This window comes from Nomascus leucogenys, chromosome 23, assembly GCF_006542625.1.
Source record: "Nomascus leucogenys isolate Asia chromosome 23, Asia_NLE_v1, whole genome shotgun sequence".
Lineage (NCBI taxonomy): Eukaryota > Metazoa > Chordata > Mammalia > Primates > Hylobatidae > Nomascus > Nomascus leucogenys.
Window position 1 is genome coordinate 34,213,650 of NC_044403.1, and position 27,112 is coordinate 34,240,761.

General features: G+C 66.1%; 1 protein-coding gene across 23 annotated transcripts in view; it reads left to right on the plus strand.

The window, feature by feature from the left end:
* PLEC (plectin) overlaps positions 1–25,655 on the plus strand; it is a 61,661-nt gene extending 36,006 nt beyond the window's left edge. For 6 of the 23 annotated variants that reach the window (XM_030804668.1, XM_030804669.1, XM_030804677.1 and 3 more), the window contains 33 exons: positions 2,283–2,344; positions 2,560–2,574; positions 2,736–2,825; positions 3,192–3,227; positions 3,733–3,810; positions 3,902–3,994; positions 4,959–5,125; positions 5,644–5,759; positions 5,840–5,946; positions 6,028–6,147; positions 6,227–6,322; positions 6,513–6,640; positions 6,864–6,957; positions 7,592–7,746; positions 7,832–8,150; positions 8,231–8,308; positions 8,382–8,543; positions 8,709–8,813; positions 8,934–9,029; positions 9,308–9,433; positions 10,463–10,615; positions 10,701–10,855; positions 10,937–11,063; positions 11,170–11,353; positions 11,428–11,585; positions 11,719–11,897; positions 12,779–12,917; positions 13,005–13,361; positions 13,436–13,519; positions 13,687–13,791; positions 13,882–13,980; positions 14,886–18,266; positions 18,372–25,655. In XM_030804668.1, the coding sequence (XP_030660528.1) occupies positions 2,283–2,344; positions 2,560–2,574; positions 2,736–2,825; positions 3,192–3,227; positions 3,733–3,810; positions 3,902–3,994; positions 4,959–5,125; positions 5,644–5,759; positions 5,840–5,946; positions 6,028–6,147; positions 6,227–6,322; positions 6,513–6,640; positions 6,864–6,957; positions 7,592–7,746; positions 7,832–8,150; positions 8,231–8,308; positions 8,382–8,543; positions 8,709–8,813; positions 8,934–9,029; positions 9,308–9,433; positions 10,463–10,615; positions 10,701–10,855; positions 10,937–11,063; positions 11,170–11,353; positions 11,428–11,585; positions 11,719–11,897; positions 12,779–12,917; positions 13,005–13,361; positions 13,436–13,519; positions 13,687–13,791; positions 13,882–13,980; positions 14,886–18,266; positions 18,372–24,590 (13,583 nt within the window). In that variant the 3' untranslated portion in view covers positions 24,591–25,655. Of the gene's footprint in view, positions 1–1,259; positions 1,631–2,282; positions 2,345–2,559; positions 2,575–2,735; positions 2,826–3,191; positions 3,228–3,732; positions 3,811–3,901; positions 3,995–4,958; positions 5,126–5,643; positions 5,760–5,839; positions 5,947–6,027; positions 6,148–6,226; positions 6,323–6,512; positions 6,641–6,863; positions 6,958–7,591; positions 7,747–7,831; positions 8,151–8,230; positions 8,309–8,381; positions 8,544–8,708; positions 8,814–8,933; positions 9,030–9,307; positions 9,434–10,462; positions 10,616–10,700; positions 10,856–10,936; positions 11,064–11,169; positions 11,354–11,427; positions 11,586–11,718; positions 11,898–12,778; positions 12,918–13,004; positions 13,362–13,435; positions 13,520–13,686; positions 13,792–13,881; positions 13,981–14,885; positions 18,267–18,371 lie in introns of those variants that run through there. The other 17 variants (XM_030804672.1, XM_030804683.1, XM_030804685.1 and 14 more) reach the window with 7 other exon arrangements.
* Positions 25,656–27,112: the final 1,457 nt, after the last annotated feature.

Sequence of the window (27,112 nt, forward strand, 5' to 3'; positions counted from 1 at the left end):
CCGGACAGGCAGAGCAAGAGGGTCACCCTGAATCTCATGCTAGGCTCAGAGTCCATGCATGGAGACCCAGGGGTGTCTTTGTGGGGCGGTGTGTAAGGCGTGGCAGAGCCCTAGGGGCTGGCTGTGCCCCTTGGCGTGGAGTGGGGGCTTCCCCACCTCTGAGGGGTTTGGGCACCCCCCATTGTGAGGGTTCTGGCACCCCCTCACGCCCTCAGGGGCAGTAGGAATGGGGTGGGGTGAGCTCTTCCCAGAACCGAGGCTGAGTGCAGCTCCCAGCTGGACCGAATCTGCCTGATGTGCGGCTGGAACATTCTTGTGGTTGGGGCAGCGCATTCTTTCCTATGGTGGTCGGGTGGGCTGGGCAGGCCCAGAAGCTGGCCAGAGGCAGCTCCGCCCCGGACCCCAGGGAGCCAGAGGCCCCAACCAGCGCAGGCTCTTTGCCCTTTGCCCTTTACAGCATGAGACTGCTTCCCTTGAGCCCCACCCAGCTGCATACAGCACCCCCCACCCCTGGGGTCGCCCAGGTCCTGCCTCAGGTGTGGCTTCCCCTCTGTGAGTCACAGGCTTGGGCCCCCTCCCCATCCCTGACTCACTGGCGAGGCCCCTCCTGGGGCTTCCCGATGCTCCATCCCCCTAAGAGGCCCGGCCTCCATGAGTCAGCCCTTAGCTACGCGTCTCCGACCTGAGGTGTCTGCCTGGGCCAGGGTGGGCTCCGCAGGTGGGCGCTGCTCCAGGACGTGCCAGGCGGGCAGCTTGGGAGGGGCCAGGCCTGGGGTGGGACCCCACTGGCCCTGGAGCAGGAGCCTGGCCTGCCCTGGGGCAGGGCAGGCACCATGGGGCAGGGTGTGCTCCCCGCTTCATGCAGGTCTGTGAGGAGGTGTGATTGGGGGGCTGCAAGAGCTGACGGGCAGCAGGCCCCCTCCCCTAGCCAGGTATCAGTGGCTTCTTGAGTCCGCCCTGGCAGGGTGGGTGGGCAGAGGCTGAAGCAGGGCCTGGCCTGGACCTGGAGGGAGCTCCAAATAGAGGCGTGGCCTCAGAGCCCCTCTCGTCGAGGGAGCCCTTCAGTCTGTTGGGGGGTCCTTCTGGGTGGCTGGGGGGTGGCCTGTGTTCCTTTGTGGTCCTGGCACCATTTGGTGTGCAGTGAAGTGCCAGCTCCCCCTGTGTCCCCAGGTCCCCCTAGGGGGCTGCAGTGGGCAGGATGGGTGAGGAAACCCCGGTTTCCTGTTTCTGGCGGGCCGAGGGCATGTCTGTGGGGGAGGGGGCTCCTTGCTCCTTCCCGCCGGGACACTCCCCTCCCTGGCGGCGGCCTGGGCAGGGTGGGGCCTCGGGGGCGGGCCAGCCTCGCCAGGGTGTACAGCAGGCAGGGAGTGGCCACACTGACTGGGGCTCTGAGCTGAGCCTGTGCTGAGTGATCGTCTCGTGGAGCCGCCAGCCTTCAGCTGCCTGTGTGCCACACGGGGCTGCCCAGAGCACTGTGCCTGAGGCTGAGGGTCTGGGCGACGAAGGTGTGGGGGCAGCATGTCTCAGCACCAGCTCTGCGTGCCACAGCCCGAGGGCCTGGGCCGAAAGAGAACCAGCTCGGAGGACAACCTGTACCTGGCTGTGCTCAGGGCCTCTGAGGGCAAGAAAGGTAGCAGGGCTCCCCTCGGGCACCCCCGCCAGGCAGGGCGGGCCCCTGCGGGAGGAAGGCCCACTTCCTGTGGCAGGAAGCCTTGGCACCGCATGGGGGGCTGGTCTTGGAGATGGGGGTCGGGGGCCAGCCATCCCCACCCAACACGGAGTGGGCCAACAGGCGCCCGCAAGGCTGACAGGGGCCTCCAAGCGTCAGGTGTCCGGCCTGGAAGGGCGGGGAACTCTGCGCTCTGGGGAAGGTTCGCTGCCCTGTCAGCAGCACACACGGCTTCCCTTCCAACACCCCAGTGGGCCCGGGCCCTGGCTCTGCCACACCCCTGCTTGGGTCTCAGTCTGTAGAGGCAGGGGGAGCGCAGGACGGGACTTGTGTGTGCTGGGCTCAGGGTGTGGCCCAGGACCCTCCCATTTCCTGGGGGAAGAGTCAGGGGGTGGCTGCACCTGGTGGCACCTGGGCCCCTGGCACCTGGGTCTCTGCTGTCCTGGCTGGGCTGCTGGTGAGGGCATCTGGGTCTCAGTGTGTAATCTGAGGGAGGCTTTGGGGCTCCCCAGGCGGGACCTGGCCAGCCAGGCTGCTGTGTCTGCACGGTGGTCACCTGAGGGTCCCCGGGGCTTCTCCCAGGCCCCAGGTAAGCTGGTCTTGTCTCCCCCAGATGAGCGGGATCGTGTGCAGAAGAAAACCTTCACCAAGTGGGTCAACAAGCACCTCATCAAGGTTGGTGTCGCATGCTGGTGCGGGTCACAGGGGCCCAGGCTGTGGGAGGCGCTGAGGGAGGGTGGCCCCTACCGCCCAAGGCTGTCCCCATGCTGCCTGTGCACTCACCTTTCATCTCTGAAACCTGTTATTTTCTGTCCTCTTTCTTCCCTACGCCTGCTCCTGCCTCTCTCTTCCTCCTCTTCCTTCTGGTCTTTCCTGGTCTCTCCTTGCAGCACTGGAGGGCAGAGGTAGGTGCCTCCGAGGGGCAGGGGTGTGTTCCGTGGGCTCGTGGGAGACTCAGCCCCTGCCTCCTTCCCTCTGGGACCAGCACCCACGCTGTGGGTCAGCCTCCCAGGGCCTATTGGTGGCTCTGGGGGACTGGCCACCTCAGCCGCTGCTGTCCCCACAGGCCCAGAGGCACATCAGTGACCTGTATGAAGACCTCCGCGATGGCCACAACCTCATCTCCCTGCTGGAGGTCCTCTCGGGGGACAGCCTGGTACGTGTGCCCCTGCCCCCTCCGGGCCCTGCCTGCCCCACCTGGAGACCTCTGCCTGCCTTCCCTCCTTGGGGCCTCTCCGGCCGCCCACTCTACTCGGAATCCAGCTCAACCCCTCCTGCCTTCTCCCTGGGGGCAGCCTGGCCTTGTCCCTGGCAGCACCTCCCGCCCAGGCTGCTGGGCATCACAGCCGAGGGCCTGGCCTGGGAGTGGCCGCAACCCTCGGACCTCGGCTGCTCTGGGCCTTGCTGCCCTCCGCGTCGGGACACAGTAACCTCATGCTCCGCTTTGCTTTGGTTTCTCTGCTGCTTGGACTCTGAACCTTGACCTCTGCCCTTTACCCTTTGCCCTGCTCTGGCTGGGCAGCCGAGGGAGCGGGACGTAAGCAGGAGCTCACGCCTGGTGAGTGGCTGTGCCTGCCGGCTGCAGCGGCACGGGAGCTCCCCAAGACCGTGGAGCCCAGCTTTCTGGGGGCTGGTGGCCCATCGGCCAACCCCTGCCTGGCTCTTGGGCGGGTAGGTGGTTGGGTGTCAAGCTGCCTGTCCACCGTGCTGCCCAGAGCTGGCCTGGGACCCACCGGTGGCTGCTGTGGCTGCCGCCGCCAGGCAGGAGGACCCCCCTTTAGTGCCACTGCCCTCCACACGAGGCTTCCTGGCTATTGTCTCCTCCCACCCCTTCCTTCCTTCCCTCAGCCTGGATCGCTGGACTTCCCAAGCCCTGATGGGCCTGGCCTGGCCCCTGGGCCAGTGGCCTCCCTTTCCCTGCGGGGGAGGGTGAACCTGGGATGAGGGGCTGCTGCCCCCGGGGGAAATCCCTTGGCTCGGTTGCTGTGGCGCTTTGGGGCATGCTGAGGGTGGGGCCCGGGAGCTGCAGCTGCACTGTGGGTGCTGACTGTGCCTCCCCACAGCCCCGGGAGAAGGGGAGGATGCGTTTCCACAAGCTGCAGAATGTCCAGATTGCCCTGGACTACCTCCGGCACCGCCAGGTAAGGCTGCCTACCTGGCCCTGGGCCCCACCCAGACCCCTCACCAAGCCAGCCCTGCCCTGTGGGCCGTGACTGAGCGCCTCGCTCACAGGTGAAGCTGGTGAACATCAGGAATGATGACATTGCCGACGGCAACCCCAAGCTGACCCTTGGCCTCATCTGGACAATCATTCTGCACTTCCAGGTAGAACGGCTGCCCCAGGACCCCCACCCCCTGCAGGGGTTTCCGGGCTAGCCTGGGCTCCTTGGCTGGCAGGCTGATCTGCTTTCTGGCTGGGGCGTGGCCTGGGAGGTGACTGGCACCGTAGGTATGGTGGCATCTGGGTGCCTTCCTGCCAGCCGCAACCCTGGACTGGATCTGTGGCCTGAGGGTACAGGCCTCTCTCTGAGGCCACCTATCCATGCCCTCTGGCCCTGGCTGGGCAGGGCCTGGAGCCTCCCTGTGGAGGAACTCGGGCCCCGGTGCCTGCCCTGGGGAGGCTTCTGCAGCAGCACAGGCTGACTCACCCACTGCTTGTCCTGGCTGCACAGGAAACCACAAATCTGAGAGCTGAGCAGGCAGAGCCTGGTGTTGGCACGGCAGCTGAGTCACACAGGCTGGCAGGACGACAGGCAGCTAGGGGTGGGTGGGCAGAACCTGGCCTGAGCATGCCACTGAGTGCAAAGCCAGGCTGCCAGAGGCCCCACCTGCCAACCTGCAACCAGCGATGGAGCTTGACCCCCAGCCTTTTCCAGGCCTGGGGGTTCTGGGCCAGGTTTAGGGGTACACTTATGGGCTCCTCTTATGCCCACTGCCCTTCCACTCTGCTCCATCCCAGCTCCAGGAGGTGCAGCGTGCAGCCTAGCCCTCCCCAGCTAGGGGAGTGGGCACCTGCTGTGTGGTGGCAGTGAGGGTTGGGGGTTCTGAGCTACGTGGTGGCAGCTGCCGCTGGCTGAAGTGGCTGGACTTGTGGCCCCAAGGCGTGGCCAGTCCCAGCAGTTTCCCAACAGGGAAGGGCCTTGGAGCCCGATGCTGCCCTGGCTGGCTTGGTGGCCCCACGCACTCCCCCTGGGTGCTGAGCTACCCCTGCCCCTGTGCATGTGGCTGTGGGCACAGAGCAGGCCTGGCAGCCGTGGCTAAGCTGTGGCCTCCTCTCCGCTGTGGGCAGATCTCAGACATCCAGGTGAGCGGGCAGTCGGAGGATATGACGGCCAAGGAGAAGCTGCTGCTGTGGTCACAGCGCATGGTGGAGGGGTACCAGGGCCTGCGATGCGACAACTTCACCTCCAGCTGGAGAGACGGCCGCCTCTTCAATGCCATCATCCACCGGCACAAGTACATGGCCCCGGGGGCAGGGGGCTGGGGGCTGGGGGCACCCCCACAGTGCCTCCGCTAGGCAACTTCAGACACGTCAGGGCAGGGAGGAGGGCAGGAGGAACAGGGATGAGTGCCAGCTGGCCGCCTCGGGGTGGTGGAGTTCAGGGCCCAGCCCCACCCTGGTGCCCTTCAGAAGCACCACCACTTTCTCAAGACTGGAGGGCCTGCGGGCTGCTGGTCCTCATAGCCAGGTGCATGTGCCGTCTGTGGACGCCTCTGGAGGGGCCTGGTGGGGAGGGTGGCTGCAGGGAGCCCCAGCTGCCTGGTACCCTCAGCTCTGCGCAGTCCTCTGTGCTGTGCCCCTGGGCTCCTGGGTGTGGGGGTGGCAGGGTGCTCTCAGCTCTGCCCGTGTGACAGCGTACCTTTCAGGGTGAGTGTGGGGGGTCCATGGTTGCTGGGATGTGTGAGGAGCCAGCCTGTGCACCTGCCTGTGTGGTGTGGCCGCTGGTCTTATCCCACCCACCTGCTTGTCCCAGGCCCATGCTCATTGACATGAACAAGGTGTACCGGCAGACCAACCTGGAGAACCTAGACCAGGCCTTCTCTGTGGCAGAGCGGGACCTGGGAGTGACGAGGCTCCTGGACCCCGAGGGTACGTCTGCGTGGCCTTCCTCCCTGCCCCTTTCCCTGCTGCCTGCCCCAGAGCCACCACTGAGCTGCCCTTCCCTGCAGATGTGGATGTCCCTCAGCCCGACGAGAAGTCCATCATCACCTACGTCTCGTCGCTGTATGACGCCATGCCCCGCGTGCCGGACGTGCAGGATGGGGTGAGGGCCAACGTGAGTGGGGGGCCTGGAGGGCAGGGGGCTTGGGCCTGGACACTCCGACGGCCCCTGACAGCTGCCTGTGCCTGCCCGCAGGAGCTGCAGCTGCGCTGGCAGGAGTACCGGGAGCTGGTGCTGCTGCTGCTGCAGTGGATGCGACACCACACCGCCGCCTTTGAGGAACGCAGGTTCCCCTCCAGCTTTGAGGAGATTGAGGTGGGCCTACCGTGTGGGGTGGGGTCCTGGGCCTGCCCTGAGGGCCGGGTGTGGTTGCCGACACCCTCGTCCCCGGCAGATCCTGTGGTCTCAGTTCTTGAAGTTTAAGGAGATGGAGCTACCAGCCAAGGAGGCCGACAAGAACCGGTCGAAGGGCATCTACCAATCCCTGGAGGTGAGTGGGACCGCTGGAGGGGTGGGTGGTGTCCTGGAACCCCCCAGACCTGAAACGCTCTTCCAGAGCCTGACCTGGCCCTGCCTTTGGGACCAGGGCTGTCCCAGGTCTGATGGGCTGGGGTCTGAGGGCCCAGCGCCCCACCCCCTGCCCCCTGCATATAGGGCCTGAGTGTGGCCCCTGTCCACAGGGAGCGGTGCAAGCAGGCCAGCTCAAGGTGCCCCCTGGCTACCACCCACTGGACGTGGAGAAAGAGTGGGGCAAGCTGCACGTGGCCATCCTGGAGCGGGAGAAGCAGCTCCGCAGCGAGTTTGAGAGGTGGGTGGGGCCCTGTGGTGGCAGGGGAACCACCCGAGGGTGAGTCACTGCCTGGGGAGGAAATCCCCCCCACCCCGCCCCCGGTGGGGGAACCCGAGCTCCCACTCGCCTTAGGACAGTGGGCCACAGGCAGGGAGGCCAGAGCAGGAGGCGAGCTGCAGTCTGTGGTCAGGGCTGTGCTGGACCCGGCCAACGCGGCCCCTTCCCTGTGCTTCTGCCGCAGGCTGGAGTGTCTTCAGCGCATTGTGACCAAGCTGCAGATGGAGGCGGGGCTGTGTGAGGAGCAGCTGAACCAGGCCGACGCCCTGCTGCAGTCGGTGAGGGGGTGTGGGGCACGCAGCGGGCTCGAGAGAGGCCGGAGGAGCCTGCTGGGCCCTGCAGCCCGAAAGCCAGGAGGGGGCTGTCCCCTTGGGCTCCTGGGGCGGGGCAGGGGCGGGGCATTTGGCGGGGAATCCAGGCCTGAGCTCCTCCCTCCTCGTGTGCAGCCAACTCTCACTGCCTGCTTTGGGCAGAGTTGGTTTCTGGCCACGGGGCAGAACCCAGGGTGGCTGCCTTGCCCCCACCAGGCCAGGCCTCCCCCACAGTGGTTTACTGTTAGGGGAGGGGTTGGGGGAGGGCCCAACTCACTGCTGATTGCCCAAGAGGACAGGGCCTACGCAGCATTACAGGAGGAGTTACCTGGGGTGGGTGATGGAAGATGAGGCCCAGGACCCCACATACATGGTCATGGGGTCTCAGTTCTTGGACTGGGCAGAATTACTCTGGACTCGGTCCCAATCCCCCAGAAGGCCGGCAGGAAGATGTGAGAGGTGGGCAGGAAGGGAAGGACGGGGATGGCGGTAGTGGCCCACTGAGGCTGAGGAAGCGGGTGAGGGTGGCCGTCTTGGCCGGGGCCCCTGTGAGGTCAGAGGGGAATCAGCTGTGCTCCGAGTCATGACAGCGACCTTGCAGGATGTCCGGCTGCTGGCCGCAGGCAAAGTGCCACAGCGGGCGGGGGAGGTGGAACGGGACCTGGACAAGGCAGATAGCATGATCCGGCTGCTGTTCAACGACGTGCAGACCCTCAAGGATGGACGGCACCCGCAGGGCGAGCAGATGTACCGCAGGTGGGCCCCGCCCTGCCCTCCCTGACGCCCAGGTACACACGGCCCCAGGCCTGCCAACACCTACCTGAGTCCTCTGCTGCCCCAGGGTGTACCGTCTGCACGAGCGCCTGGTAGCCATCCGCACCGAGTACAACCTACGGCTGAAGGCAGGCGTGACGGCCCCTGCAACCCAGGTGACCCAGGTGACTCTGCAGAGTGTGCAGAGGCGCCCCGAGCTGGAGGACTCCACTCTGCGCTACCTGCAGGACCTGCTGGCCTGGGTGGAGGAGAACCAGCACCGTGTGGATGACGCTGAGTGGGGTGTGGACCTGCCCAGCGTGGAGGCGCAGCTGGGCAGCCACCGAGGCCTGCACCAGTCCATTGAAGAATTCCGGGCCAAGATCGAGCGGGCACGGAGTGATGAGGTGGGTGGCACTGAGCGATGGGCAGCGCAGGGGTGGGCCGGGCCCAGCCACTGCAGACCTCACCGTCTCATCTGTTGCAGGGCCAGCTCTCCCCAGCCACCCGGGGTGCCTACCGTGACTGCCTGGGTCGGCTGGACCTGCAGTACGCCAAGCTGCTGGTGAGTGGGGGCAGGGCCAGCTGGGGGAGGTGGGTAGTCTGCGGCCTGCTGACACTCACCCTTCTGCCCACAGAACTCCTCCAAGGCCCGCCTCAGGTCCCTGGAGAGCTTGCACAGCTTTGTGGCAGCCGCCACTAAGGAGCTAATGTGGCTGAACGAGAAGGAGGAGGAGGAGGTGGGCTTCGACTGGAGCGACCGCAACACCAACATGACCGCCAAGAAGGAGAGCTACTCGGTGAGGGGTGGCCCAGCGCCCCTGAACCCCACAGCCCCCTCCCCAGCTGTGCCCTGGCTGTCCCCTATGGTCAGAGACCAGTGGGGGCCCTGGGTCGAGTTTGCTGGGAGCTTGGCAGAGCCGGGTGTGGCCGGCCGTCCCTGAGACCCTTTGCTCTGGTGCCAGGCCCTGATGCGGGAGCTGGAGCTGAAGGAGAAGAAGATCAAGGAGCTCCAGAATGCTGGGGACCGGCTGCTGCGGGAGGACCATCCGGCCCGGCCCACGGTGGAGGTGGGGCTGAGGGAGCCACCCGGGGCTCCCTGGGTAGGGGCGGGGCTGCAGGGGGGCCATGCTGGGTCCCCAGGTGGGGCGGGGCAGGGCAGGGCCTGACGAGGACCTGCCGTCCTGCAGTCCTTCCAGGCGGCCCTGCAGACGCAGTGGAGCTGGATGCTACAACTGTGCTGCTGCATCGAAGCACACCTGAAGGAGAACGCTGCCTACTTTCAGGTGAGAACCAGAGCTCCCCTCCCTGCCGTGGCTCAGCGGCAGCCTTGGAGGAGCCCCTGGACCCCCTCGGCAGCTCCAATCAGGAGTCCTCCTATCTGCAGACGGTGCCAGCTGCTGCTTGCAGCCTGACCGGGGCCTTGGACAGGGGTGCTCCCCAGGCCTCCTGGGGGCTTTGCCACTCCTTCCTCAGTGCCCCCCTCTTGGGCCTGCCCTGGGACAGCTGTGGGCTGGAGCTCTGGTCCCAGGTAGCCCGGCGTGACCCCCTCCCGCTGCCCCAGTTCTTCTCAGATGTGCGAGAGGCCGAGGGGCAGTTGCAGAAGCTGCAGGAGGCACTGCGTAGGAAGTATAGCTGTGATCGCTCCGCCACTGTCACCCGGCTGGAGGACCTGCTGCAGGATGCCCAGGTGAGGGAGGGGGTGTGCAGGGGCGCGTCAGGAGAGGCTGGCCTGGAGTCTGGGCTGCATGGGTACTCTGGAGACTAGGGGGCAACTGGAGGGGCCAGCAGGGGTTGGGAGGCACCATGGGAGGTGTAGAGGTCAGCCGAGGGGGGAATGAGGCAGGATGTGGGGAGCTGAGAGGCAGCCGGTCAGAGCCGGGCCGCCCCCATCTCCACAGGCACAGAGTGAGTGGAAGCCTGAAGTCAGCAGCTGCCGCCAGCCCTTGTGCTATAGAAGGGGCACCGCCAGCCCTTGTGCGATAGAAGGGGCACCGCCAGCCCTTGTGCGATAGAAGGGGCACCGCCAGCCCTTGTGCGATAGAAGGGGCACCGCCAGCCCTTGTGCGATAGAAGGGGCACCGCCAGCCCTTGTGCGATAGAAGGGGCACCGCCAGCCCTTGTGCGATAGAAGGGGCACCGCCAGCCCTTGTGCGATAGAAGGGGCACCAGCTGTTTGGCCTGAGATCTGGAGTGGGCAGAGTGGAGCTGGGCTTTGTGCTTTGGGGGCAGGGGTGGGATCACCCAGGAGGGCGGGTGCACAGTGGAGAGTGACAGGGAAGAGGAACTGGAGGCTGGAATGGCCTCTGAGGTTGGCAGGGTTGGGCCTGGGGGAGAGCCGGCAGCTCCCAGGTGCGTGCCATCCTGCAGCCTGGCCCCTGCAGAGGGGTGGGATGGGAGGAAGCAGTACCTTCTGCAGCCCGCAGGGTAGGGGCAAGGGGCGAGGGCATTGTAGGGACCAGAGGGTAGCTCGGAGGACATGGTGGGTGAGCTGGGGTGAGAGGAGGGTGCCCTGTCTGGGTTGGGAAGGAGCGAGGGCACATGGGTCTGCTTGGGGCCAACCCCTGGGGCGTGTCCCAGCTACACCTCCTGCTTCCAAGTGCCGCCACCCCGGGGGCATCAGGAGGGCCCCACAGGCCTGGTCCCAGGGTCTGGGGGTGCCTGGGGCAGGCCTGTGGGTCTCCATGGCCCTGGTCTGAATGCTGCCCCTCCCCCACAGGATGAGAAGGAACAGCTGAATGAGTACAAGGGTCACCTCTCAGGCCTGGCCAAGCGGGCCAAGGCCATCGTGCAGCTGAAGCCCCGCCACCCAGCCCACCCCATGCGGGGCCGCCTGCCCCTGCTGGCCGTGTGCGACTATAAGCAGGTGGAGGTGAGGGCAGGCCCGGGCTCCACGGTGGGGGGTGTGGCCAGGCAGGGCACGGTGTGGACGTGTCCTCACTGACTGCCCGTCCCAGGTGACTGTGCACAAGGGTGACGAGTGCCAGCTGGTGGGCCCTGCACAGCCGTCCCACTGGAAGGTGCTCAGCAGCTCTGGCAGCGAGGCCGCCGTGCCCTCCGTGTGCTTCCTGGTGCCCCCGCCCAACCAGGAGGCCCAGGAGGCTGTCACCAGGTGGGTGGCGGGGGCTCAGCAGGTGGGGGGTGGATGGCGGTTGGGGCGCTGGTGACGCTGACTGTAGCCCTGACTTGCCAGGCTGGAGGCCCAGCACCAGGCCCTGGTCACGCTGTGGCACCAGTTGCACGTGGACATGAAGAGCCTTCTGGCCTGGCAGAGCCTTCGCCGTGATGTGCAGCTCATCCGCTCCTGGTCCCTGGCCACGGTATGCCTGCCTCCCAGCCGGGGGCTCTCTGGGTGGGAGGAGGGGAGAGGCGTTGTTAAGGGCACGGCCACCTCGCCCGGCACTCAGCCCCACGTGCTTCCCCCAGTTCCGCACCCTGAAGCCAGAGGAGCAGCGCCAAGCCCTACACAGCCTGGAGCTGCACTACCAGGCCTTCCTGCGGGACAGCCAGGACGCGGGCGGCTTTGGACCCGAGGACCGGCTGATGGCCGAGCGCGAGTACGGCTCCTGCAGCCACCACTACCAGCAGCTGCTGCAGAGCCTGGAGCAGGGTAGGGCACGGCAGGGCTGCGGCGGTTGGGCTGGTGCGAGGTGGGCGGTGGAGTGACCCGGATGTGTTCCCCAGGCGCACAGGAAGAGTCTCGCTGCCAGCGCTGCATCTCCGAGCTCAAAGACATCCGGCTGCAGCTGGAGGCCTGTGAGACGCGCACCGTGCACCGCCTGCGGCTGCCACTGGACAAAGAGCCGGCACGGGAGTGTGCCCAGCGCATCACTGAGCAGCAGGCAGGGGCTGTCCCCACCCCATCCAGTTCCATCCCTCTCCCCATCCCTCGTCCCACCCTCCCTCCTCTGGCCTTCAAGGGGCGCTGTGTGCTGCACTTGGTGATGAGTGCGTTCCCACTCCCTGTCTTTGCAGAAGGCACAGGCAGAGGTGGAGGGGCTGGGCAAGGGGGTCGCCCGGCTCTCTGCCGAGGCCGAGAAGGTCCTGGCCCTGCCAGAGCCATCGCCTGCGGCCCCCACGCTGCGCTCGGAGCTGGAGCTGACACTGGGCAAGCTGGAGCAGGTCCGCAGCCTGTCTGCCATCTACCTGGAGAAGTGAGTGCACCTGGCCACAGGCAAGGGGCTGGGGTTGGCTGGGGGGTGCTGGGGTGAGGGCTGTGACCTTGCAGGAGGGTGCAGGAGGGAACGAGTTGGGGGCTGTTCAGAGATCTGGCCAGGAGGCGGGAGGCCCAGCTGGGGTGGCGGCCGCAGAGATGGTGAGAAGAGTTCAGGGCTGGATATGCTTCGACAGTGGCAGCCAGGGGACTTCCTGGTGATGAGATTCGGGTGTGGGGAAGAGACAGTGGAGCTGGGCAGCAGCTGCTGAGTGAGGTGGGGAGGCTGTGGATCCACTTTCAGTGGCACAGTAAGGAATCCTTCCCTCTCGTCTGTCCTGTTCCTGGCCTGGACTTAAGGGCCTCTGGCATTTAGTTCCAATATGTTATGTCATAGTTTCTTCCTGTGTTGCAAACCACATGTCTACCTGCTCTCTACTCTTCACAAAACCAGCACAGTGATAGGGCCGCCACTGGCTGCCACAGGGTGCCATTTCCACCCCGGTGTCCCCTTCACCCAGTCTTGGGTTGCAAGGGCTGAGAACTACGCTTCCAGGCCCTGTGGGCATCAGGATGCCGCTGTCATCCAGCCAGTGGGCTCTTCCTGTCTCAGGGCCTTGGGGCCTGCCGTTCCTGGCTGGCACACCCCCTCTCCCCTCTTCAGGCTGGGGCCTGAGTGTCCTTGTGTTGCAGAGGCTCCCAACCTCCTTCTCCCCAAGGCTGTTCTCCCTGAAGCAAGCCTCTGATCACAGGGTCAGCTGACCCCCAGGGTTGGGTCTGGGCTTGGCAGGCAGCACCCTGGGTCACTGTGGCTTGGGTTCCATCCCCCTGGGCTACTGCTCGAGTCCCATGTCGTGGCCCTGAGCCCCGCTTTCCCGCCAGGCTCAAGACCATCAGCCTGGTGATCCGCAGCACGCAGGGGGCCGAGGAGGTGCTCAGGGCCCACGAGGAGCAGCTCAAGGAGGCCCAGGCCGTGCCGGCCACCCTCCCGGAGCTCGAGGCCACCAAGGCCTCTCTGAAGGTATCGTTTTGAGGCTTGGGCCTCATGGCGGGGTGGGGGTACAGCGGGCCCAGCTGAAGCCGCACATGTCCCTCCTGTCCCCAACAGAAGCTGCGGGCCCAGGCCGAGGCACAGCAGCCCATGTTCGATGCCCTGCGGGATGAGCTGCGGGGGGCGCAGGAGGTGGGGGAGCGACTGCAGCAGCGGCACGGGGAGCGGGACGTGGAGGTGGAGCGCTGGCGGGAGCGGGTCGCCCAGCTGCTTGAGCGCTGGCAGGCTGTGCTGGCCCAGACCGACGTGCGGCAGCGCGAGCTCGAGCAACTGGGCCGCCAGCTGCGTTACTACCGCGAGAGCGCAGACCCCTTGGGCGCCTGGCTGCAGGACGCCAGGCAGCGGCAGGAGCAGATCCAGGCCATGCCGCTGGCCGACAGCCAGGCTGTGCGGGAGCAGCTGCGGCAGGAGAAGGTGGGCTTGGGTCGGTGGGGACGGGGTGGCTGGGCATGCCCTGTGGTCGCTGCTCTGACCGCACCGTCCCCCAGGCCCTGCTGGAGGAGATCGAGCGCCACGGCGAGAAGGTTGAGGAGTGCCAGAGGTTTGCGAAACAGTACATCAACGCCATCAAGGTGAGGCCCGGCCACCTGCGTCAGGCCCCAAGTCTGGGACTGTTGCCGGGACGGTGGGCTTTCCCTGAGCCTGAGCCATGCCAGGGAAAGCCCATGTGAGGGTTTGGGGGCTGGGCAGGGGCCATCGGAGGTCCGAGTTGGTGGCTGACCACAGTGCATTGCCACAGGACTATGAACTCCAGCTGGTCACGTACAAAGCGCAGCTTGAGCCGGTGGCCTCCCCGGCCAAGAAGCCCAAGGTCCAGTCCGGATCAGAGAGTGTCATCCAGGAGGTAGGGTGGGGCTGAGCTTAACTGGGTGAGGGGCTGGCAGGCCTCTTGAGTTGCAACTCTCACAGGGCTAACCCTGGCTGTACTCCACAGTACGTGGACCTGCGTACGCGCTACAGCGAGCTGACCACACTCACGAGCCAGTACATCAAGTTCATCAGCGAGACTCTGCGGCGCATGGAGGAGGAGGAGGTACAGCCCATTGGGCGGAGGCTGGGTAGAGGGGTCCATCTCACCACCTGCTGTGCCCCACATGCAACCAGAGGAGCTGCCTGAGGCCACTTCTCGTGGCCCTCCCCACTCTCCCCACTGGCGCTGCCAGCACCCCCTGCCCCCAGCTCAGCCTGCCCCAGGCTGCCCCACCTGTGGCCTGCCCCCTGGCCTGGTGTGGCTACACTGTTCCCCCACAGTGGCTGGTGCCGCCTTTCCTCCCTCGTGAGCGTCCCCCCTGCAGCCTAGCGGCCGTCCTGTGGGCTCTTCCTTGGCGTTCTGCGTTGGCCTCTCCGCTCAACCCTTTGCTGCCAGAAGTCGGGGGTGCTGGGTTGTGGGGCTAGGGAGGGGTCTTCCAAGGCATCCATCTGTTGGCTTCTCCCTACCTTCTGCGTGGCCCTGAATCCTCTTCCGAGCTGGCTCGGGTCTGCACTGCTGTCTCCACGCTGGCCGCCTCGCCTCACCCCGCCCCACCCAGGCTTCCCACCCTGGTCGGGGAGAGGGGTCCAGTGGTGGGAGCCAGGCCCCCTGGTGTCCAGCAGAGCTCAGGCAGGGCTGTGTGCTGGGCGTGGCTCGCAGGTTCCGAGCTCCTGCTTTGCTCTCTCTCTTCCTGTCCGTCTGTCTCAGTCGCCTGTCTGCGGGAAGCAGGGAGGACGCCTGGGCCTCCTTCCCCAGGCTGGTGAGCACAGTGGGGCCGGCTGCGATCGCTGCCCGAGTGCCCTGGGCGGGTGCACGCTGTCTTCTCCGCCGGGCTGGGGCCTCTGTCTTCCCTGACCCCTGCTCCGCGCTGTCTGAGTGAACTGTGCCGGTTCGTGCCCTGTGAGCGCTGGTGCCTGCCCGTGTTCACACTCTCTCTGCTTCTCTTCTTCTCTCTGCTGTGGCCGCAGAGGCTGGCTGAGCAGCAGCGGGCAGAGGAGCGCGAGCGGCTGGCTGAGGTGGAGGCCGCACTGGAGAAGCAGCGGCAGCTGGCCGAGGCGCACGCCCAGGCAAAGGCACAGGCGGAGCGGGAGGCGAAGGAGCTGCAGCAGCGCATGCAGGAGGAGGTGGTGCGGCGGGAGGAGGCGGCAGTGGACGCGCAGCAGCAGAAGCGCAGCATCCAGGAGGAGCTGCAGCAGCTGCGGCAGAGCTCGGAGGCGGAGATCCAGGCCAAGGCCCGGCAGGCAGAGGCGGCCGAGCGCAGCCGGCTGCGCATCGAGGAGGAGATTCGCGTGGTGCGCCTGCAGCTGGAGGCCACCGAGCGCCAGCGTGGCGGGGCCGAGGGGGAGCTGCAGGCACTGCGTGCCCAGGCGGAGGAGGCGGAGGCACAAAAGCGGCAGGCACAGGAGGAGGCCGAGCGCTTGCGGAGGCAGGTGCAGGACGAGAGCCAGCGTAAGCGGCAGGCGGAGGCGGAGCTGGCCTTGCGCGTGAAGGCTGAGGCCGAGGCAGCGCGTGAGAAGCAGCGGGCCCTGCAGGCCCTGGAGGAGCTGCGGCTGCAGGCGGAGGAGGCGGAGCGGCGCCTGCGGCAGGCCGAGGTGGAGCGGGCGCGACAGGTACAGGTGGCCCTGGAGACGGCGCAGCGCAGTGCAGAGGCGGAGCTGCAGAGCAAACGCGCCTCCTTCGCAGAGAAGACGGCACAGCTGGAGCGCTCCCTGCAGGAGGAACACGTGGCGGTGGCACAGCTGAGGGAGGAGGCTGAACGGCGGGCACAGCAGCAGGCTGAGGCCGAGCGTGCACGCGAGGAGGCAGAGCGGGAGCTGGAGCGCTGGCAGCTCAAGGCTAACGAGGCGCTACGGCTGCGGCTGCAGGCAGAGGAGGTGGCGCAGCAGAAGAGCCTGGCACAGGCTGAGGCTGAGAAGCAGAAGGAGGAGGCGGAGCGTGAGGCGCGGCGGCGCGGCAAGGCGGAGGAGCAGGCTGTGCGGCACCGGGAACTGGCTGAGCAAGAGCTGGAGAAGCAGCGGCAGCTGGCGGAAGGCACCGCGCAGCAGCGCCTGGCTGCGGAGCAGGAGTTGATTCGGCTGCGGGCCGAGACGGAGCAGGGGGAGCAGCAGCGGCAGCTGCTGGAGGAGGAGCTGGCCCGGCTGCAGCGTGAGGCGGCTGCGGCCACGCAGAAACGCCAGGAGCTGGAAGCTGAGCTGGCCAAGGTGCGGGCCGAGATGGAGGTGCTGCTGGCCAGCAAGGCAAGGGCTGAGGAGGAGTCGCGCTCCACCAGCGAGAAGTCCAAGCAGAGGCTGGAGGCCGAGGCCGGCCGGTTCCGCGAGCTGGCCGAGGAGGCCGCCCGCCTGCGTGCACTGGCGGAAGAGGCCAAGAGGCAGCGGCAGCTGGCCGAGGAAGACGCAGCGCGGCAGCGGGCCGAGGCGGAGCGGGTGCTTGCGGAGAAGCTGGCTGCCATCAGTGAGGCCACGCGGCTCAAGACCGAGGCAGAGATCGCGCTCAAGGAGAAGGAGGCAGAGAATGAGCGCCTGCGGCGGCTGGCGGAGGACGAGGCCTTCCAGCGGCGGCGGCTGGAGGAGCAGGCGGCGCAACACAAGGCTGACATCGAGGAGCGCCTGGCCCAGCTGCGCAAGGCATCCGACAGTGAGCTGGAGCGGCAGAAGGGGCTGGTAGAGGACACGCTGCGGCAGCGGCGGCAGGTGGAGGAGGAGATCCTGGCGCTTAAGGCGAGCTTCGAGAAGGCGGCCGCTGGCAAGGCGGAGCTGGAACTGGAGCTGGGACGCATCCGCAGCAATGCGGAGGACACGCTGCGCAGCAAGGAGCAGGCCGAGCTGGAGGCTGCGAGGCAGCGGCAGCTGGCAGCAGAGGAGGAGCAGCGGCGCCGTGAGGCTGAGGAGCGCGTGCAGAAGAGCCTGGCGGCTGAGGAGGAGGCCGCGCGGCAGCGGAAGGCGGCACTGGAGGAAGTTGAGCGGCTGAAAGCCAAGGTGGAGGAGGCGCGGCGCCTGCGGGAGCGAGCAGAGCAGGAGTCGGCGCGGCAGCTGCAGCTGGCCCAGGAGGCCGCCCAGAAGCGGCTGCAGGCGGAAGAGAAGGCACACGCCTTTGCGGTGCAGCAGAAGGAGCAGGAGCTACAGCAGACGCTGCAGCAGGAGCAGAGTGTGCTGGACCGGCTGCGCAGTGAGGCAGAGGCGGCCCGGCGGGCGGCTGAGGAGGCTGAGGAGGCCCGGGTGCAGGCGGAGCGTGAGGCAGCACAGTCCCGGCGGCAGGTGGAAGAGGCCGAGCGGCTAAAGCAGTTGGCAGAGGAGCAGGCACAGGCCCGGGCTCAGGCGCAGGCGGCTGCAGAGAAGCTGCGCAAGGATGCCGAGCAAGAGGCGGCGCGGCGGGCACAGGCGGAGCAGGCGGCCCTGCGGCAGAAGCAGGCAGCTGATGCGGAGATGGAGAAGCATAAGAAATTCGCCGAGCAGACGCTGCGCCAGAAGGCGCAGGTGGAGCAGGAGCTGACAACACTGCGGCTGCAGCTGGAGGAGACCGACCACCAGAAGAACCTGCTGGACGAGGAGCTGCATCGGCTGAAGGCGGAGGCCACAGAGGCCGCACGCCAGCGCAGCCAGGTGGAGGAGGAGCTCTTCTCAGTGCGTGTGCAAATGGAGGAGCTGAGCAAGCTCAAGGCACGCATCGAGGCTGAGAACCGCGCACTCATCTTGCGCGACAAGGACAATACGCAGCGCTTCCTACAGGAGGAGGCTGAGAAGATGAAGCAGGTGGCGGAGGAGGCCGCGCGGCTGAGCGTGGCAGCCCAGGAGGCTGCGCGACTGCGGCAGCTGGCAGAGGAGGACCTGGCACAGCAGCGGGCCTTGGCAGAGAAGATGCTCAAGGAGAAGATGCAGGCGGTGCAGGAGGCTACGCGACTCAAGGCTGAGGCAGAACTGCTGCAGCAGCAGAAGGAGCTTGCGCAGGAGCAGGCGCGGCGGCTGCAGGAGGACAAGGAGCAGATGGCGCAGCAGCTGGCAGAGGAGACGCAGGGCTTCCAGCGGACACTGGAGGCCGAGCGGCAGCGGCAGCTGGAGATGAGTGCTGAGGCTGAGCGCCTCAAGCTGCGAATGGCTGAGATGAGCCGGGCCCAGGCCCGCGCTGAGGAGGACGCCCAGCGCTTCCGGAAGCAGGCGGAGGAAATCGGTGAGAAGCTGCACCGCACGGAGCTCGCCACGCAGGAGAAGGTGACACTGGTGCAGACACTGGAGATCCAGCGACAGCAGAGCGACCATGATGCTGAACGCCTGCGGGAGGCCATCGCTGAGCTGGAGCGTGAGAAGGAGAAGCTCCAGCAGGAGGCCAAACTGCTGCAGCTCAAGTCTGAGGAGGTACTGCCCTCTCTACATGCGACGGGCGGGTGGGCCTAGGGATCTGCTTTGGTGGGTGGTGGGTGCTCCTGGGCTGCCGCTCCCTGATCACATCCTCTTCTGCAGATGCAGACGGTGCAGCAGGAGCAGCTGCTGCAGGAGACACAGGCCCTGCAGCAGAGCTTCCTCTCTGAAAAGGACAGCCTGCTACAGCGGGAGCGCTTCATCGAGCAGGAGAAGGCCAAGCTGGAGCAGCTTTTCCAGGACGAGGTGGCCAAGGCACAGCAGCTGCGTGAGGAGCAGCACCGGCAGCAGCAGCAGATGGAGCAGGAACGGCAGCGGCTGGTGGCCAGCATGGAGGAGGCGCGGCGGCGGCAGCATGAGGCCGAGGAGGGCGTGCGGCGCAAGCAGGAGGAGCTGCAGCAGCTGGAGCAGCAGCGGCGGCAGCAGGAGGAGCTGCTGGCTGAGGAGAACCAGAGGCTGCGTGAGCAGCTGCAGCGCCTGGAGGAGCAGCACCGGGCCGCGCTGGCACACTCAGAGGAGGTCACTGCCTTGCAGGTGGCTGCCACAAAGACCCTGCCCAATGGCCGGGATGCACTTGATGGCCCTGCGACAGAGGCAGAGCCGGAACACAGCTTCGATGGCCTGCGGCAGAAGGTGCCAGCGCAGAGGCTGCAGGAGGCCGGCATCCTGAGTACGGAGGAACTGCAGCGGTTGGCTCAGGGGCACACCACAGTGGACGAGCTCGCACGGCGGGAAGACGTGCGCCACTACCTGCAGGGCCGCAGCAGTATCGCAGGGCTGTTGCTGAAGCCCACCAGTGAGAAGCTGAGTGTTTACGCCGCCCTGCAGAGGCAGCTGCTGAGCCCCGGCACGGCCCTCATCCTGCTGGAGGCGCAGGCGGCCTCAGGCTTCCTGCTGGACCCTGTGCGGAACCGGCGGCTGACTGTCAACGAGGCTGTGAAGGAAGGTGTGGTGGGCCCCGAGCTGCACCACAAGCTGCTGTCGGCCGAGCGCGCCGTCACTGGCTACAAGGACCCCTACACTGGCCAGCAGATCTCTCTCTTCCAGGCCATGCAGAAGGGCCTCATTGTCCGGGAGCACGGCATCCGCCTGCTGGAGGCCCAGATCGCCACAGGTGGCATCATCGACCCCGTGCACAGCCACCGCGTTCCCGTGGACGTGGCCTACCGGCGCGGCTACTTCGACGAGGAGATGAACCGCGTCCTGGCGGACCCCAGCGACGACACCAAGGGCTTCTTCGACCCCAACACGCACGAGAACCTCACGTACCTGCAGCTACTGGAGCGCTGCGTGGAGGACCCCGAGACAGGCCTGCGCCTTCTACCACTCACGGATAAGGCTGCCAAGGGCGGGGAGCTGGTCTACACTGACTCTGAGGCCCGGGACGTCTTTGAGAAGGCCACCGTGTCCGCGCCGTTCGGCAAGTTCCGGGGCAAGACGGTGACCATCTGGGAGATCATTAACTCAGAATACTTCACGGCAGAGCAGCGGCGGGACCTGCTGCGGCAGTTCCGCACGGGCCGGATCACGGTGGAGAAGATCATCAAGATCGTCATCACGGTGGTGGAGGAGCAGGAGCAGAAGAGCCGGCTTTGCTTTGAAGGCCTGCGCAGCCTGGTGCCAGCCGCCGAGCTGCTGGAGAGCAGAGTCATCGACCACGAGCTCTACCACCAGCTGCAGCGAGGTGAGCGCTCTGTGCGAGAGGTGGCCGAGGTGGACACTGTGCGGCGGGCTCTCCGGGGTGCCAACGTCATCGCGGGTGTATGGCTGGAGGAGGCAGGGCAGAAGCTGAGTATCTATGACGCCCTGAAGAAAGACCTGCTGCCATCCGACATGGCTGTGGCCCTGTTGGAAGCCCAGGCCGGCACCGGGCACATCATCGACCCCGCCACCAGTGCCCGGCTGACCGTGGACGAGGCAGTGCGCGCCGGCCTGGTGGGCCCCGAGTTTCATGAGAAGCTGCTGTCAGCCGAGAAGGCTGTGACAGGGTACAGGGACCCCTACACGGGACAGAGCGTCTCCCTGTTCCAGGCCCTGAAGAAGGGCCTCATTCCCCGGGAGCAGGGCCTGCGCCTGTTGGATGCCCAGCTGTCCACGGGCGGCGTCGTGGACCCCAGCAAGAGCCACCGCGTGCCCCTGGATGTCGCTTACGCCCGAGGCTGCCTGGATGAGGAGACCAGCAGGGCCCTGTTGGCACCGAGGGCCGACGCCAAGGCCTACTGTGACCCCAGCACAGGGGAGCCGGTCACCTACAGCGAGCTCCAGCAGCGGTGCCGGCCTGACCAGCTAACCGGGCTGAGCCTGCTGCCGCTCTCAGAGAAGGCTGCTCGGGCCCGGCAGGAGGAGCTCTACTCAGAGCTGCAGGCCCGTGAGACCTTTGAGAAGACCCCGGTTGAGGTCCCCGTTGGCGGCTTCAAGGGCAGGACGGTGACGGTGTGGGAGCTCATCAGCTCTGAGTACTTCACTGCAGAGCAGCGGCAAGAGCTGTTGCGTCAGTTCCGCACGGGCAAGGTCACCGTGGAGAAGGTCATCAAGATCCTCATCACCATCGTGGAGGAGGTGGAGACCCTGCGCCAGGAGAGGCTGTCCTTCAGCGGCCTCCGTGCCCCTGTGCCAGCCAGCGAGCTCCTGGCTTCTGGGGTCCTCAGCAGAGCCCAGTTTGAGCAGCTCAAGGACGGCAAGACGACGGTCAAGGACCTTTCGGAGCTGGGCTCTGTGCGGACGCTGCTGCAGGGCAGTGGCTGCCTCGCCGGCATCTACCTGGAGGACTCCAAGGAGAAGGTGTCCATCTACGAGGCCATGCGTCGGGGCCTGCTGAGACCCAGCACAGCTGCGCTCCTGCTGGAGGCACAGGCGGCCACTGGCTTCCTGGTGGACCCCGTGCGGAACCAGCGCCTGTACGTCCACGAGGCCGTGAAGGCAGGCGTGGTGGGCCCCGAGCTTCACGAGCAGCTGCTGTCTGCTGAGAAGGCTGTCACTGGCTACAGAGACCCCTACTCGGGCAGCACCATCTCCCTCTTCCAGGCCATGCAGAAGGGCCTGGTCCTCCGGCAGCACGGCATCCGCCTGCTGGAGGCCCAGATCGCCACGGGCGGCATCATCGACCCCGTGCACAGCCACCGCGTGCCTGTGGACGTGGCCTACCAGCGCGGCTACTTCGACGAGGAGATAAACCGCGTCCTGGCGGACCCCGGCGATGACACCAAGGGTTTCTTCGACCCCAACACGCATGAGAACCTCACGTACAGGCAGCTGCTGGAGCGCTGTGTGGAGGACCCCGAGACGGGCCTGCGCCTCCTGCCATTGAAAGGGGCGGAGAAGGCTGAGGTGGTGGAGACCACGCAGTTGTACACTGAGGAGGAGACAAGAAGGGCATTTGAAGAGACGCAGATCGACATTCCCGGTGGCGGCAGCCACGGCGGCTCCACCATGTCCCTGTGGGAGGTGATGCAGTCGGACCTGATCCCCGAGGAGCAGCGGGCCCAGCTGATGGCTGACTTCCAGGCTGGCCGGGTGACCAAGGAGCGCATGATCATCATCATCATCGAGATCATTGAGAAGACAGAGATCATCCGCCAGCAGGGTCTGGCCTCCTACGACTACGTGCGCCGCCGCCTCACGGCTGAGGACCTGTACGAGGCTCGCATCATTTCTCTCGAGACCTACAACCTGCTCCGGGAAGGCACCAGGAGCCTCCGTGAGGCCCTCGAGGCGGAGTCCGCCTGGCACTACCTCTATGGCACGGGCTCCGTGGCTGGTGTCTACCTCCCCGGCTCCAGGCAGACACTGAGCATCTACCAGGCCCTCAAAAAAGGGTTGCTGAGTGCCGAGGTGGCCCGCCTGCTGCTGGAGGCACAGGCAGCCACAGGCTTCCTGCTGGACCCAGTGAAGGGGGAGCGGCTGACTGTGGATGAGGCTGTGCGGAAGGGCCTGGTGGGGCCTGAGCTGCACGACCGCCTGCTCTCAGCTGAGCGGGCGGTCACCGGCTACCGCGACCCCTACACTGAGCAGACCATCTCGCTCTTCCAGGCTATGAAGAAGGAGCTGATCCCTACCGAGGAGGCCCTGCGGCTGCTGGATGCCCAGCTGGCCACTGGCGGCATCGTGGACCCCCACCTGGGCTTCCATCTTCCGCTGGAGGTGGCTTACCAGCGCGGCTACCTCAACAAGGACACGCACGACCAGCTGTCAGAGCCCAGCGAAGTGCGCAGCTACGTGGAACCGTCCACCGACGAGCGCCTCAGCTACACGCAGCTGCTCAGGCGGTGCCGCCGCGACGACGGCACCGGCCAGCTGCTCCTGCCGCTGTCGGACGCCCGCAAGCTGACCTTCCGCGGCCTGCGGAAGCAGATCACCCTGGAGGAGCTGGTGCGCTCGCAGGTCATGGATGAGGCCACGGCGCTGCAGCTGCGGGAGGGCCTGACCTCCATCGAGGAGGTCACTAAGAACTTGCAGAAGTTCCTGGAAGGCACCAGCTGCATCGCTGGTGTCTTCGTGGACGCCACCAAGGAACGGCTCTCGGTGTACCAGGCCATGAAGAAGGGCATCATCCGCCCCGGCACGGCCTTTGAGCTCCTGGAGGCGCAGGCGGCCACCGGTTACGTCATCGACCCCATCAAGGGACTGAAGCTGACGGTGGAGGAGGCTGTGCGTATGGGCATTGTGGGCCCCGAGTTCAAGGACAAGCTGCTGTCAGCCGAGCGCGCCGTCACTGGGTACAAGGACCCCTACTCTGGGAAGCTCATCTCCCTCTTCCAGGCCATGAAGAAGGGCCTGATCCTGAAGGACCACGGCATTCGCCTGCTGGAGGCCCAGATCGCCACGGGCGGCATCATCGACCCTGAGGAGAGCCACCGGCTGCCCGTGGAGGTGGCCTACAAGCGCGGCCTCTTCGACGAGGAGATGAACGAGATCCTGACTGACCCCTCGGACGACACCAAGGGCTTCTTTGACCCTAACACGGAGGAGAACCTCACCTACCTGCAGCTGATGGAGCGTTGTATCACGGACCCCCAGACGGGCCTGTGCCTCCTGCCGCTGAAGGAGAAGAAGCGGGAGCGGAAGACATCCTCCAAGTCCTCTGTGCGCAAGCGCCGAGTGGTCATCGTGGACCCCGAGACGGGCAAGGAGATGTCAGTGTACGAGGCCTACCGCAAGGGCCTGATTGACCACCAGACATACCTGGAGCTGTCCGAGCAGGAGTGCGAGTGGGAGGAGATCACCATCTCCTCCTCGGACGGTGTGGTCAAGTCCATGATCATCGACCGCCGCTCCGGCCGCCAGTACGACATCGACGATGCCATCGCCAAGAACCTCATCGACCGCTCAGCACTGGACCAGTACCGCGCCGGCACGCTGTCCATCACCGAGTTCGCCGACATGCTCTCGGGCAATGCCAGTGGCTTCCGCTCCCGTTCCTCCTCGGTGGGATCCTCCTCCTCCTACCCCATCAGCCCCGCCGTCTCCAGGACCCAGCTGGCCTCCTGGTCGGACCCCACTGAGGAGACGGGCCCCGTGGCTGGCATCCTGGACACGGAGACGCTGGAGAAGGTGTCCATCACCGAGGCCATGCACCGCAACCTGGTGGACAACATCACGGGGCAGCGGCTGCTGGAGGCGCAGGCCTGCACTGGGGGCATCATCGACCCCAGCACCGGTGAGCGCTTCCCTGTCACGGACGCTGTCAACAAGGGCCTGGTGGACAAGATCATGGTGGACCGCATCAACCTGGCCCAGAAGGCCTTCTGCGGCTTTGAGGACCCACGCACCAAGACCAAGATGTCAGCCGCGCAGGCCCTGAAGAAGGGCTGGCTCTACTATGAGGCCGGCCAGCGCTTCCTGGAGGTGCAGTACCTGACCGGCGGCCTGATCGAGCCTGACACGCCGGGCCGTGTGCCCCTGGACGAGGCCCTGCAGCGCGGCACGGTGGATGCCCGCACCGCACAGAAGCTGCGTGACGTGGGCGCCTACTCCAAGTACCTCACCTGCCCTAAGACCAAGCTCAAGATCTCCTATAAGGACGCGCTGGACCGCAGCATGGTGGAGGAGGGCACGGGGCTGCGGCTGCTGGAAGCTGCCACGCAGTCCACCAAGGGCTACTACAGCCCCTACAGCGTCAGCGGCTCTGGCTCCACCGCCGGCTCCCGCACCGGCTCGCGCACTGGCTCCCGGGCCGGCTCCCGCCGCGGCAGCTTTGACGCCACTGGCTCCGGCTTCTCCATGACCTTCTCTTCATCCTCCTACTCCTCCTCGGGCTACGGCCGCCGCTACGTCTCGGGGTCCTCGGCCTCCATGGGGGGCCCTGAGTCTGCCGTGGCCTGAGCCTGCCTTCGCCCACCCCGCTCTGCATGCGGCCCAGCCCGGCTCCCACCGAGGTGCGGGGGCCGTTTTCAACGCTTAAAGGTGTCTTCCTCCCAAGTGGTGCCTAAAGTTTAACCAAAAAGACCAGACTAATATATTAATATATATCTGCTGTCCAGACAGCCTGTATCTTGGGGGACAGGGCTGGCCCAGCCCTGCTGGCCGCCTCACCCCCTCGGGTCTCCTCACTCCCTTCTACCTGCCACTCACACAGCCAGGTGCCTTGGAGGGTCCCAAGCTGGGCCCCAGCCCACCCTCCTGTCTTCCCAGGGTTGCCCGCCTGCCAGTCCTAGCTGCACAGGGCAGCTGGGCCCAACCCTGTTATTAGAGGGCCCTCGGCCTCTCAGGGCTGGAGCCCTGGGCCGGTGTTTCTGCCCTGGTGTTTCTAGCACTGGCCTGCACCGTGGGCCTTGCTGGGGATGGGGGCCCCAGTCAGCCTCTCTCCCCGTGTACCCAGAGAAGCCCCTTCCCCATGGGAAGACGAGGCCCTCGGGCCCAGCCCCCACAGTGCTGTCTGATCTGTGCTTTCCAGCTCACCCCCCACACTCACTCCTGAGACCCCTGGCCTCCGGCATCAGCCTTCAGCCTCTGTTCCCCTAGTAAGTGCCTTCCATGTCGGCCTCTAACCCCAGGCCCCGAGGACCCAGACCCAGTGGGGAGACGGAGGTTCCAGCTGGCATGGCTGGGAACTGCAGACCTGTCCTCCTGGTGGGTCCAGGGGCCCCTCCAGCTTGTGGAGCCCCACCCTGGGGTGCTGCCTGCCCGTCTCTCTCCCACGGAGCCCCAGTCCCCTTTGGGCCCAGGCACGCCGGCCAGGCTCTGTGCTGACCCTCCTGTTCCACCCAGCCCTGGCCTCAGCAGCGACCACCCCTGCCTCCACCCTCCGAGCTTTGCATGTTCCACTAACCCTGGGCGGGTGGCAGGTGGAGGTGTCAGGCTGCTGGCGCCTCTGCAAGGGCAGAACACTAACCTGACCGTGGGCGGGGCCTTGCGGTATCCGCCCCCAATAAAAGCAATTCCAACCTTCCTGTGCCTCCTGCCTTGTGTCTTGGGGTCAGGTGTGTGTCAGGGACAGGGTGGACATTGCGGCCCCAGGCTCCGGGCTCTGAGCTCAGCCACTGTGGCCGGTGAGGGACTATGTCTGTGTGCAACAGAGACCAGGTGCCCACAGGAGTGCAGCTGAGAGGCCCTGGGCAGAGGGATTCAGTGTGGGGCAGGGTGGTGGCCACACCGAGGCCCGCTGGGACCTGCTGCTGGTCAGGTGCTGACCGGTCTCCCAGCCCCACCCTCTGCACCATAAGGGGCTCATGTTTCCTTATCTGAGGCGGGGTGTGGCGTGCTCCCATATCAGTCACTGGCTGTGGCCCCCTGGCCTCCGGGGAGGGTGCCACATGGCCCCGGGTCAGTTGGTTCCTGCTGGCCGGGCAGCCCTCCAGAGAAGGGGCCGCAGGCAGTGGGCCTGGTATGAGGGCCTCCAGCACAGTCTGCCATGTCTCAGCCCCGTGCCCATCACGCTCCGGGGATTCCACCTGGATGGGCTTCTCCAGGTTTCTGATTGGCGGCAGTTTCTGGGAAGACTTAGGGGAGGAGGGAAGTGGGGCCAACCCCAGCCTGCAGTAGCCGCTGGCCCAGGCTCAGCTGATACTCTTTTTTTTTTTTTTTTCAGGCAGTCTTGCTCTGTCACCCAGGCTGGAGTGCAGTGTCATGATCTCGGCTCACTGCAGTCTCCACCTCCCATGTTCAAATGATTCTACTGCTTCAGCCTCCCGAGTAGCTGGGACTACAGGTGTGCACCCAGCTAATTTTTTTATTTTTAGTAGAGATGGGGTTTCACTGTGTTGGCCAGGCTGGTCTCAAATTCCTGGCCTCAAGTGATCGTCCCTGCCTTGGCCTCCCAAAGTGCTGGGATTATAGGCGTGAGCCACTGTGCCTGGCCTTTGCCTCTCTTCTGCCGGTGGGACCCAGGCCCTCACCCTGGGGTCCAAGTTCTGGTCTAATCGCTCTTGCTGGGTTCTACCCTCCCCGCCCTGGCCCTGTAGAGGGTGCTCTGCTGGCTGGTCTGCTGGAACAGGAGCGGCCCCGGCCAGGTGGAGGGTGCTCTGCTGGCTGGTCCCCTGGAACAGGAGCGGCCTCGGCCAGGTGACCCACAGCCATCGAGCGGGGCAGCGCCTCACTCTGTCCCAGGTGGCTGGGTTTTAGGACCTCTGAGCCCTCACAGCTTAGAGTTGCTGGGAAAGGAAGCACAGGTTGTCAGTGGGTCGCTGGAAGCTGGTGAGTAGGTGGCCACTCCTGCCTCTACCCCTTGGTCCCCAGACCCATGCGGTCCTCTGTGGGGCCATTGATTTAGGCTGAAGACCACATCCTGGAGGACGGGACCACCACAGTCCCAGAGGGTTGGTGTCAGGACAGTGGCACCAACTCTTTCCAAGAAGCTCGCCGACGCTGCAGGCTCTGCAGCGCCCGTGTTCCCGCTCCCTCTGCAC